The 12,302-nt window shown below is 45.3% G+C and overlaps 1 protein-coding gene across 1 annotated transcript in view; it reads right to left on the bottom strand.

Annotated features, from left to right (window-relative positions):
- Positions 1-12,302, bottom strand: part of LOC138521507 (ras-related protein Rab-18-like) — a 609,882-nt gene that overhangs the window by 135,618 nt on the left and 461,962 nt on the right. The window contains exon 6 of the mRNA XM_069634405.1: positions 10,040-10,106. Coding sequence (XP_069490506.1) covers positions 10,040-10,106 — 67 coding nt within the window. The remainder of the gene's footprint in view (positions 1-10,039; positions 10,107-12,302) is intronic.

Consider the following 12,302-nt stretch of genomic DNA (forward strand, 5'->3'; position numbering starts at 1 on the left):
AAGGAAAAACCAGCCGGCCTCTTACGCCCTATTGACATCCCGCCTCGCCCTTGGCATACGCTTTCTATGGACTTCATCACCGATCTACCTCCATGCTCCAGATACAATACGATCCTAGTAATCGTGGACCTATTCTCCAAGATGGCGCATTTCATTCCACTCAAAGGCTTACCAACAGCAGCAACTCTGGCCCGAGAATTTCTCGAAAACATCGTCCGACTGCACGGTTTTCCTTCGGTTCTAATTTCGGATCGAGGTAGTCAATTTATTTCTCATTTTTGGCGAAGTTGCTGTCGGTCGGCTCAAATTGATGTGAGACTTTCGACCAGCCACCACCCTCAAACCGACGGACAAACCGAGAGGACCAATCAAACTCTGGAACAGTATTTGCGCTGCATGCTACCACAAACTGAAAAAACTTGGAAAGATATCCTTTGGATAGCCGAATATGCCTACAATAACTCTGTCCACTCGGGAACTGGGAAGACCCTGTTTTTTCTTTTATACGGTAGTCACCCTCGAACCTCGGAGTTGGATTCACTCCAAGATCTTGGAACACCAGCAGTAGACCACCTGCATTCTACCATCACCCAAGCCTTTAAGGAAGCCGTTTCTCACCTTCAAAGGGCTAAAGAACAATACAAGAAAGGAGCAAACCAACATCGGAAGGAAGCCCCCCAATATCAAGTAGGAGATCAAGTCTGGTTATCCACCAAATATCTACCTCTAAAAGGACCACGCACATTCAACCCAAGATACCTTGGTCCCTATTCCATCACTACCATAGCAAATCCAGTAGCGGTCAAGTTGGACTTGCCCCCTCACATGAAGATACATCCGGTCTTCCACGTCTCTCTATTAAAACCCGTGCAACCTCAAACCCGACTAACTACATCTCCAAAACCTATTCTAGTTGATGGAGAACTCGAGTTTGAAGTCAAAAGCATCCTGGATTCCAAGATCTCCAAATCTAAACTATTTTACCTGATTTACTGGAAAGGCTACGGTCCCCAAGAAAGATCCTGGGAACCTGCAGAATATGTCCACGCGCCTCGTCTAATCAAAAGATTTCATCGAACATTTCCTAACAAGCCCAAACCCCCGGAGAAGCCCGGTTTGGGAGGGGCCTTGAGGGGGGGTGCTGTCATGATCTCTGCTTCCAAAAGATCAGGACTTGCCCGACTCCCTTGGAAGCAGACCCATAACCCCGGTTCCGAGTGCCAGCCAGTCCCAATTGGGACCTTTTGGACCCTGTCCTGGCGCCAGTGGCACCAGGCTCATAAAGATGCCCAGTCCCAGCGCTGGAAGCGCCGGGCTCATAATGCTTGGGTGGACTTACCTGCAGCAGACCATGCTGCTTACTTACCTGCCAGTTGAACCCCTGATCCTCTTCTGTTTGGGACTACTTTTCCTGTTGGGTGGGGCAGGAGCCACTCCCTAGGTTCAGAACACTGGAACTCTTCTGGAAAGCAGGAACTCTTTTCTTACCTAGGCGTGGCTGTGGAAGGAGACACCTAAGCACTACAGGAGGCTATTTAAACCACACCCGATGGATGAATCTTGCTTTGTGTTATTCTGCATTCTCTGCAGCAGAACGCTCATCGTGTCTTCTGCTTCTGATCCTGGGCCTAAGGGAACAAAGGCTTACCATCCTGGAATCCAGTCTTCAGCAGCACCTGTAAAGACAAAGAAAGAACAGGTTAGCACTACGGTCTTCAGTGGCAGCGCATCTCTTACCTGGTCCATCGGCTGTCACCAACGCCTCGCGCTGCATTCCGGCATCTGAAGACAAAGGCTTACCTACTCTTCGCATGCTCCGGAGGTCTTCGCACTGCATTTCGGCATCTGAAAGACAAAAGCTTACCAGCTCTTCGCACGCTCTGGAGGCCTTCGGCGATGCATCCCGCATCTGAAAGACAAAAGAAGGTGCGTTTAAAGACATTGGGCAACTTTATTACTCACGTGCCATTACTCCTTCCCACGCCGAATCCAGTGGGTATTCCAGCACCCTTCAGCTTCTCTAAAGCTCCGAACTTGTACCTGCAAGATAAAAGGGACAGTTAGTGCGCATCGTGAAGCAGGCTACAAGCGCTTACTTACGTGCTTCCAGGCGCTTCTATTCCTCACGCGGGTTCGATCCTCAACTCTCATCAGCCCGCCATCCGCCATCGCCGGAACCCTGCAAAACAAGAGATATCATTACAAAAGACTTTTAAGACATTTGAAGTGCCCAGAACTTACCGTTCGTGCAGTTAACGACAGACAGCAGTCCTCTGAGGTCAAGAGGCCTGCACCCTTATCCAGTGAAGAAACTGGTTACGGCACCCTGCCCCGAGGCAGATGGAGAGCTCGGCGTTCACTTACCTAAGGTGAGGGCGTTAACCTTTGGGGTTCTACGGGAGAAGAGAAAGGGAAGAGGAGAGAGGCACCCAATAACCCCAGTTCATTAATCCCATATTTTCTATCTGCAGACATCTTACTCTTCGAGTCAGACATACAGTGCACAGAGGTCCAGCCCAAAGAGCCAACCGTGTGTTACACATCACCTTTGAAGATACGGCATTCACCCAGTCAAGACCGGCGCCTCTGCGGGAATCAGGTGAGCGTTACAGAATCGTCTTTGTCCTCACTGAGTTGGCTGTCCTCTGCCTCTTCCAAATGTGGAGTAATGGCGGAAGGACCTACCCCACCAGGGTGTACCTGTGGGGAGGTTTGGAGTTTGTCTTATTGCAGCTCCAAGGGATTTGGCCGCCGCCTTGGAAGTTTGCAGTTTCTCCAAACTCTCATCAGCTTTGTTTCCAAATGAATGAGTGCCGTCAAAGGGCATACTGAGAAGCCTGCATTGTACGTCTGGGGCAAATCCTGACTTTCGCAACGAGGCAAATATGCAGATCACTGTACTAGCTGCCAAAGCTCTGCTGATACTGTCAACAGAGTCAAAATCAGTCTGGAGGGTTTCGCACATTGCGTCTTTCCCACCCTTCACAATGTTAAGGAATCCGTCTCGCTCCTCCCCTTCGGGGATATAGTCAGCCACCATAGAAATGCGCTCCCAAAGGGTGTGTGTGAACCTCGCTAGCATGTACGTAGCAATGGCTGACCTTAAGGCCATACTGCGGGACGAAAACCCCTTTTTGGCCAGGGTCTCATAACATTTGTCGTCTCTATCCTGAGGTTTTGTAGGATAGGCATTTTGCCTACTCGTGAAGGTCGCTGCCTGAACTACCAGGCTTTATGGTGTTGGCTGCTTGGAGAGGTAAAAAGGATCAGAGTTAGAAACTCTGTACTTAGTCGTCAGCTTTTTAGTTACAGCTGGAATAACCTCTGGTGCCTACCAATTAGAAGCCACATACGTTTGTAAGGCTTGATGAAAAGGGACAATTGGGTCCTCCTGTGGACCATCGTCCAATATGTCAGTGAGATCATCTTGTTCAAAGACAGGTGTAGCTCTTGACCACCCCTTGTATTCCATGACCCTTGACATTAGCTGCCTGTATGTCATCTCAGCATGGTCTGCTCTTCCAAATTCAACGTCAGGAGAGATGTCCATTACACTAGCCTCATGAAGGCATTCTTGCAAGTTTTTCATGCCCAAGTCCTCTGATATCAATGGTGTTCCATATTGTACCCCAAAGGGCCTCCCCTTCATCAGAGGATTTCTCTGCATTTTCATAAATAGATGAAGAGATTTGAAGAATTCTGAGCATGGCAAAGGAGTATAAGTCTTCTCAACCGAAGTTGACATAATATTTATTGTGACAGGAGTCGAAAGTGTTGAAATTGTCTACATGGACATCGATGGCTTTGACAGTTGTGTTGGTGGCTTCAACACATGTGGCGTTGAGGAGGTCGACACTCAAGGCATCGATGGTTTCTCCACCTTTATCGGCACAGATGGCGTTGATGACGCAATTTTCGGTCCTGTGTGAATCAAGTTCGTCGACGGTTTAGTCTTTGAGTGGACTTTGTCTCGACTAGAGGGATGGGATTGCTCTCAAGGAGACTTGGCCGCCAGGACAGAGGACGCACGGCTCTTGTGCTTCTGTAACGCTCACCTGATTCCGGTAGAAGCGCCGGTCTTGACTGGGCGTATACCGTATCTTCAAAGGTGATGTGTAACACACGACTGGCTCTTTGGGCTGGACCTCTGTGCACTCTATGTCTGACTCGAAGGGTAAGATGTCTACAGATAGAAAATATGGGATTAAGGAACTGGGTTATTGAATGTCTCTCTCTTCTTCCCTTTCTCTTCTCCTGTAGAACCCCAAAGGTTAACGCTCTCACCTTAGGTAAGTGAACGCCGTGCTCTCCATCTGCCTCGGGGCAGGGTGCTGTAACCAGTTTCTTCACTGGATAAGGGGAGCAGGCCTCTTGACTTCAGAGGACTGCTGTCCGTCGTTTACTGCACGAACGGTGAGTTTCGAGTAATTCTAATGTCTTTAAAGTCTTTAGTACTGATGTTTCTTGTTTTGCAGGGTTCCGGCGATGGCGGATGACGGGCTGAAGTGTGTTGAAGATGGAGCCCGTGTGATGAATAGAAGCGCCTGGAAGCACGTAAGTAAGCGCTTGTTGCCTGCTTCACGATGCGCTCTAACTGTCTTTTTATTTTGCAGGTACAAGTTCGGAGCGGCTGCAGGGTGCCGGAATACCCACTGGGTTAGATGTGGAAAGGAGTAATGGCACGTGAGTATTAAAGTTCCCCAATGTCTTTAAACGCACCTTGTTTTGTCTTTCAGATGCGGGATGCAGCGCCGAAGGCCTCCGGAGCGTGCGAAGAGTTGGTAAGCTTTTGTCTTTCAGATGCCGGAATGCAGTGTGAAGACCTCCGGAGCGCACGAGGAGTAGGTAAGCCTTTGTCTTTCAGATGCCGGAATGCAGCGCGAGGCGTTGGTGACAGCCGATTGACCAGGTAAGTGAAGAGCTGTCACTGAAGACCGTAATGCTAACCTGTTCTTTCTTGTCTTTATAGGTGTTGCTGAAGACTGGATTCAGGATGGTACGCCTTTTTCCTTAGGCCCAGGATCAGATGCAGAAGACACGATGAGCGTTCTGCTGCAGAGGATGCAGAATAACGCAAAGCAAGATTTATCCATCGGGTGTGGTTTAAATAGCCTCCTGTAGTGCTTAGGTGTCTCCTTCCACAGCCACGCCTAGGTAAGAAAAGAGTTCCTGCTTTCCAGAAGAGTTCCAGTGTTCTGAATCTAGGGAGTGGCTCCTGCCCCACCCAACAGGAAAAGTAGTTCCAAACAGAAGAGGATCAGAGGCTCAACTGGCAGGCAAGTAAGCAGCATGGTCTGCTGCAGGTAAGTCCACCCAAGCATTATGAGCCCGGCGCTTCCAGCGCTGGGACTGGGCATATTTATGAGCCTGGTGCCACTGGCGCCAGGACTGGGTCCAAAAGGTCCCAATTGGGACTGGTTGGCACTCGGAACCTGGGTTATGGATCTGCTTCAAAGGGAGTTGGGAAAACCCTGACCTTTTGGAAGCAGAGATCATGACAGCTTCCAAGGTCTTTCGACAGCAGCATCGCCGCTAGGTGTAGTCGAGGGGGCCAAGGCCACGTTCTCGAAAACCCTTAATATTCGGAGTCTAAACTCTTCCCACTGGCCAGTGAACTAGATTTAGTGGGGCAAACGACCTGATCCGGTGAACTAGAAGTCGAGGAAGATGGCAATCTATGGTGCCATTTCTTTCAGTGTCTCGAATTCGACGAATTGTGTGATCCACTTTGTGAACGGGAGCATTTGGACTTTTTTCGACGAGGAGAAACTGTCCTCAACTCGTCTGAGGTCTTTTTTTTTTATGGAGTAGAGGGGGATTTTTGGGGCTTACCTGCCGGAAGCTTCTCTCTACGCTCTCTCAGGGCTTTGGCCGTCATAGATGGGCAGTCCCCGCACTCCAAAGACAGATGAGTCGACCCCAGGCACCACAGGCAGATCCTGTGAGGGTCCATCATGGATATCTTTGCTCCACAGTCGCCGCATTTTTTGAAGCCAGATCGAGGAATGGACAACACTGAAGACAAAGCCATTTCACATCAGAACTCGAGATAGTGAAGACATTTCTAAGAAGATTCGAAGATATTCCTGTCAGGAACGAGGCGTACCACATCCATAGCTATAAGCGTGGAAAAACGGAACTGATGCCAAAGGGCGCTGGGTGTGCTATATATACCTGTGGTGACATCGAGACTGAGGCCTCTGAGGGACATCGACTCGACAGGAGGCGCACAGCGCGAACTGCTGAAAAAAAAATTCCGAAGCAGCAAAGCTGGGATATTGGAAATATCAAAGATAAGGAATACGTGAGAGGACAGAATCCATTCGAAGGAGCAGTTCTTCCAGGGTGACGGTGAACCAGGCAGAGCAGAGTGACAGGCCGAGGGACGGAACCGAGGTACAGAGAAACCTTGGCCACCCTAGTGAGACATTGTGACCTCCCAAGGGCTTCGATAGCTATGCAAGAAAGCCCAGCCTGAGAGAAGAGACACGACTCTTTTGTGTTTCAAGGATATCAGCTACGCTTCTAGGTGAACGGCAGAATTGGGGAGGTGCAGAGGCAGTTGTGATATTAGCCTTGACTTCAGGATCAAAGATGAAAATGAATTAACATAGCAAGTGAGTTGATGAAAGCAATGAAAGTCCGGTCTGTGTTAAATGAAACTTGATGGCAACAGTAACTAACGAATGAAGATTGCGTCTGTGCCGATAAAACGCGAGATAAAGTAAAGCATTGTAAAGAAATGTAACTCGGAAGCAAGATTTTAACTGTTGCTAGGTTTGATCCCAGCAGAGAGAGATCAGGATGTGAGAGATCTTTGAAATAAGTACTGTGCTTGAAACTGCATTTACCAAGAGGCCTTGGTGTAGGAAAGAAAAAGTGATGTTTGAGGAAAGAAGGTCAAAGTGGTCATGCCAAGGTAAAAGCAAAAGACCTGGAGTTTCGAAAGTCTTCAACAGCGGAATAAAAGTGAAAGGAGGCTTGAGCCCGACAGAGGGAAGCCTATGATGGTGTGATTGAAGCTTGGGGAAGGGAATCCCCACAAATTGTAATTGAAAGGTATGAGCCTGGCGCAAGGAAACCTGTTCTGAATTGTGGTAACCAGAAGGAAACAAACTTTTGTTTAACTGTATTGCAGGCTAAAAGGTGACCTAGGCTGGAGTGAGAGAAAGCCGAGATGTCCAGCAGATAAACTAGTGACTTTTCGTGGAAGGCCAAGTGGGCCTGGTTAACGAAACAAACTGCATCCTTGTGTCTGAAGCCAGAGTTTGTTGCAAGGTCCAAGTGTGCCACCTTACCCTGTGCTACAAAATGTGGGGAAGGGAGTTTACTGAGCCATATTGACATTTCTTTTGAACACGATTTTCCTTTTTGCATTACGCATTCCCTTTACGCATTTATTGTATTAGATAGAGGGTAGGCATTAGGTTTATTAGTATAGGCCATTTTATTTTGACTAAGGACTGACTAGGACTGTATTTTCTTTTTGTTTGATGGTTGAGAATGCTCCCATCTTAGTTATAGGGCCAGATAGGAGTTTTCCAACCCCTTTTAACCCATCTATAAAGGTTTTGAAATGTGCAGCTTTTGTGTCAGTGTCTTCTTGTGATACCATGCCTCCCTCAAAGGTCATAATGAAGAGTCCCAAAATGTAGTGAATTCTTAGTACAGAACTTTTTCTATGGGATTGTGGAGGGGGGACCAATGGGTGTTTTCCCTTCCACTGATGGAGGTGTCTAAACAATTAGAAATGGACACAAATAGGAACTTACAAAAGAACAAATTCCAGACTATAGTTGCGCTTGGTTTATGGTTATGTAAATAACCCTGTTTTGATTTATTTCAATCTCAACACTAATCAATATATGATTTCACCTAAGTAATGTTGTTTGTATCCAAGAAGTCTAGTACTCAACGAAAATATTCTTGTCACATCACAACAATTTTCGCATTGTATTTAAACCCAAAATGATATATGTCTGTATTGTAACACAAAACAAACTCAAGGTAATGTACCAACATAAACTCAGAGGACGTGCAAATGTTTCACCCCTTAGGGCTTTTTCTAGGTTAGTATGTTCTTTTGGCTACCAAAAAAAAGGTATAAATCAGACATTACAAAAACAGAAATACATACTATCTCAATCCACAATTTATATGTAACTTTTTTGTTTAACCTTTTATGGTCTCCCTGATCCTAAGTACACCAAAAGGTATATGTAAATGTAAACAGTACACGTGCACATTATATCCATTCTTTATCCAGAGTTCTCCTGTGGATGTAAAATCTTTCTATTGGATAGTGCTAATTCTCTGGATATTTCAAGCGTAGGCCCATTCCACTCAGAGAATGAAGACACCTAGGTGATCAATATCAGGTTGTCTAACTTATATCAGTAGGGATTACTTTATGACATCCATACGCGTTGTCAGTCAACTATTCAAAAAGAGTCTGCAGCCAGGTTTCCCCGGAACTATTATATTGTATCAGTTTTATAATCTTCCACCCTTGAAAATAATATTCTGTGTCCTCTTTCTTCTTCTTAATATAGTTCCCAGGTGTTTATTATATAGCCAGCAGTCTCAACAGTCGTATAGTTTTCTGAAAACAGGAGAATAATCGAGGAAGCTTATTCTGTGCCCTACATCCTTGCCTGGTGTCATGCAATGAAGATGAAAGAATGTATTTTTAAAACTTGACAGTGTTGACATTCATTTGTTTAAAATGCCCTTAGATAGCTAATGAGTGACATCAGAATCATGGCGACAATAGTCTCGAACATTATCCTTTATGTTTGAGAGAAACTACTGTTCCTTTATACAGGCTCTTCTCATTTTGTTACCTTCAAAGAAAATGCCATGTGGCATTAAACCGGGCAACATCAAAATCAGCTCTTGTTCTACTCTTAAATCACAGCACCTGCCTTGCTATTCAGCAGACATACCAGTATGAAACATCCCCGTGGTTGATCAAGGATGGTTATAGATGTGGCAGATGAAGTTGAAAGGGTTTAGACATTTTGAAGTAAGTACTTTGGTACATAATCTGGAACGTATTTAGTCTAGAAAGTAGAGTGGATCGTACTGAAAGAGTGAAAAATGAAGGACATTTACTAGGGTAGAAAGAACAGGTAGGTAAGTCATGGGCACCTAACAAATATCGGGGCAGAAAAGTGCAAAATAAAGTAGGAACAGGTTATGCCATAGAGATAGAGAGATGGATAGCCAGACAGAAGTGGCTAAACTAATCCTCCAACAAGGGAAAATGACTAAATCTGAATCATTTAAGCGGAAGAGAAAGTCCCCCAGTCAAGCGGCACACTTGAACACATTTACTCACTAACGATAGGAAAACATCCCCAGCAAAATAAATAGGGACTAGAAATACTCCACTGCCTCCAAAAGAAAATACAGTAAACGACTGACAGGGGAGCCTATTTGCGGCTTCCCCCCACCCATCTTCAAAGAAGAACTGTGTACAGGAAAGAGCTCTAACATTATCACTGCCCGATCCGAAGAGAAACTTGAAGGATAAAAGTCAACTTTTTACTTTGCACGAATTGCTGGGTTTAGCTAAACGCAATTTTTATTCTCCTACAACATACACTCACTGGAGCTGTAATTCGGTAGCTATAAACATGGCAGGTAGGAAACAATATTAGATTGTAGCTTGAAAATCCATCTTAAAAATTGGTATGTTAGACTACCAATGCTCACTGAATCATTGTTTAGTCTAGCAACATCAATAGCCTTTTAGATGTTACTTGAGAATCAGCGACTAGTGCACTGTGAAAGGTCCAACTTCAGAGAAAGCAAGAATGTGAAATCAGACCACCTTTTAGCATCACAAAAACATCCACAATAAAATAAATGTTGGGTGTTGGTAGGGTGTTTTTATTCATCAATATCTCCTCTTTTCTGCCCTCCATTCTGTAGGTATCTTGCCTACCCATCATCCACAATGTACTCAATATGATCCTGTCTTAACTGAGCGGCCGCCCACCCACAATTATTTTCTGTTCACAAGTAGATACTTTACCTATGAAGAGCATAGAATGCTTCCTAGCAAACTGTAAACCTTCGTTTCTGTCCACCTCACGGTCCGTCTGCAAAGGAAATGAAAACAGTTTAACATTTAGCAAACAATGCTCTTTCTTGAACCATGAAAATGTAATGTTTTAAAATCACACACTTCAGCAAGATCTTCTACAGTTCAAACCATGGATCATTATGAAGTTTTTCCTACTTTGCAACAAATGAGCGAATATAACCATTGTTAGACATTTTATTATTCTGTGGTACATTGGCTAATAACACACAAATCACTGCCCCTTACTGAGCAATAATAGTGTCAAAGAGGATTAGCAAACATGGGCATCAAATGGGATTAAGGGAAAGAGGTCATGAAGCAGAATTTGCAAATTGACAAGCAGACAAAATAAGTTATGTTAATACACTTTTATACTGTGCCTACAACCACCCGAGTGGTCTTTCAGAACCGAGGCTTGGCCGGTTAGTGTGATATTTCTCAAGTTAAACCAGGCCGTGGTCTGTGGGGGAAAAGAAAACAAAAGGGGAAAAGTTGACAGGATAAGAGCAGCAGGAGTGGAATAGAAACAAACTGTCAAACGACTAGAAAAGTACAAGTGGTTTGAGGGGGCAACATTTACTTTTGAGGTAGTAGGGGTGCATGTATAATCATTGGAAGAGGATCATGTGAGTGCTAATTGGGATCTGTAATTATGGCAGCAGGCAGGCGATTGGCAGTACAGATCCCAGGCAGTGATAGGAATACTGATGGCTAGGTATGGGGACTTCCTATAATGATCAATTTGCAGTGGATGAGTAACTAGCACAAGTCGAGGATTAGCAGTTTTTCCATTATGCACCATCTCTCTATATATAATGCAGAAAATCTGTTAGTTTGTTCCTTATAAAATGCCAAACCATTCCACCAATTGTCTCCAACTTTTGCATAGTTACCTGTTATGACCTTCAGGACATTACTGGCTACATGACATTTGGACACCCACTACTTTCCCTAGATTTCAGCCCTTTCACACATGAGACAGTTACCTGAAATCGGCGAAACATCATTGTGGTCATAAAAGTACCGGGCACAGCTCATTTTAAGCGTCTTGACGCTAGTAACAAAACTCAAAGGGCACGAAAACCACATTTCAAAGCCACAGGACCGACCGTTTCCGAGATATTTCTACTGCGTCAATGTGACATGGCAGGTGGGGAGAGTGCACAGAACATCCCAGTATGCTGCAGCACACCAACTCTCGCATCCCTTCCACGTCTGCTCCGGGGTATACCAGCCAGCCACGCGTGCCCATTCTCAGTGCATTTTACTGCAGAGTGCAAAGCACATCAAGCGATAAGCGACTCGGAACAGCGACCAACAGGATCATTGTTTGTTTATTTATATTGCGCTCCCTACCCGGGGGTAACTGGGCGCATTGCAAGGATATGCATTCTCTTAGTTACACTCAGGGAAAAGTACAGTGGGGGAGAGGAGAATACTATACATAATTACATGATCATACAGTAGACATTGTTAACGCACTAGGCAGATATACACTGGGTAATATACAAGCAGGCATATAATACAAGAGGAGATTAATGAACATAACAGGAACATTGAGATCTACCATAGGGATATGCATGGATACAGTTATGGAGGGCTGGTTAGGTCTAGTAGGGTGTGTCATTGGCAATAAGCCAACTTTTCATGTCTTTCTTGAATTTGTAGAAGGACTGGGCAGCTCTTAATGTGGAGGGTAGGGAGTTCCACAGTTGAGCGGCCGTAACCGGGAAGCTGCTGCAGACAACTTTTTGGAGTTTGCATCTTGGTACTTTAAGGCATTAAGAGTTGGAGGATCTTGCAGTTCGGGCATGGTTATATTTGGTACATTTTTCAATAAGGTTTTGAGGGGCACATTATAGAGACATTTGTGGGTCAGGGATGCTGTTTTAAGGTGTATTCTCTCCTTAATGGAGAGCCAGTTGATAACACGTCTCGTTGTAGAGACATGTCTGTGAGGTATACTATACTCCAGGCCGTTCTGAGTGCATTATTCTGCAGGATCTGGAGTTTCTTAATAGTATGTTTACTGGTCCCTAGATAGAGAGCGTTGCCGTAATCAATTTTAGATAATACTAAAGCTCCGGCTAAGGTGATGCAGCTTTTAGTGATCAGAAAGGGTTTGCAGGCACGGATAAGCTTACAGGTATAAGCCGTGGCTGAGGCGGTTGCACTGATCTGTTTACGCATGTTCAGGGAGGAGTCGAGGTAG

This window comes from Ambystoma mexicanum, chromosome 13, assembly GCF_040938575.1.
Source record: "Ambystoma mexicanum isolate Mex_15411 chromosome 13, UKY_AmexF1_1, whole genome shotgun sequence".
Classification (NCBI taxonomy): Eukaryota; Metazoa; Chordata; class Amphibia; order Caudata; family Ambystomatidae; genus Ambystoma; species Ambystoma mexicanum.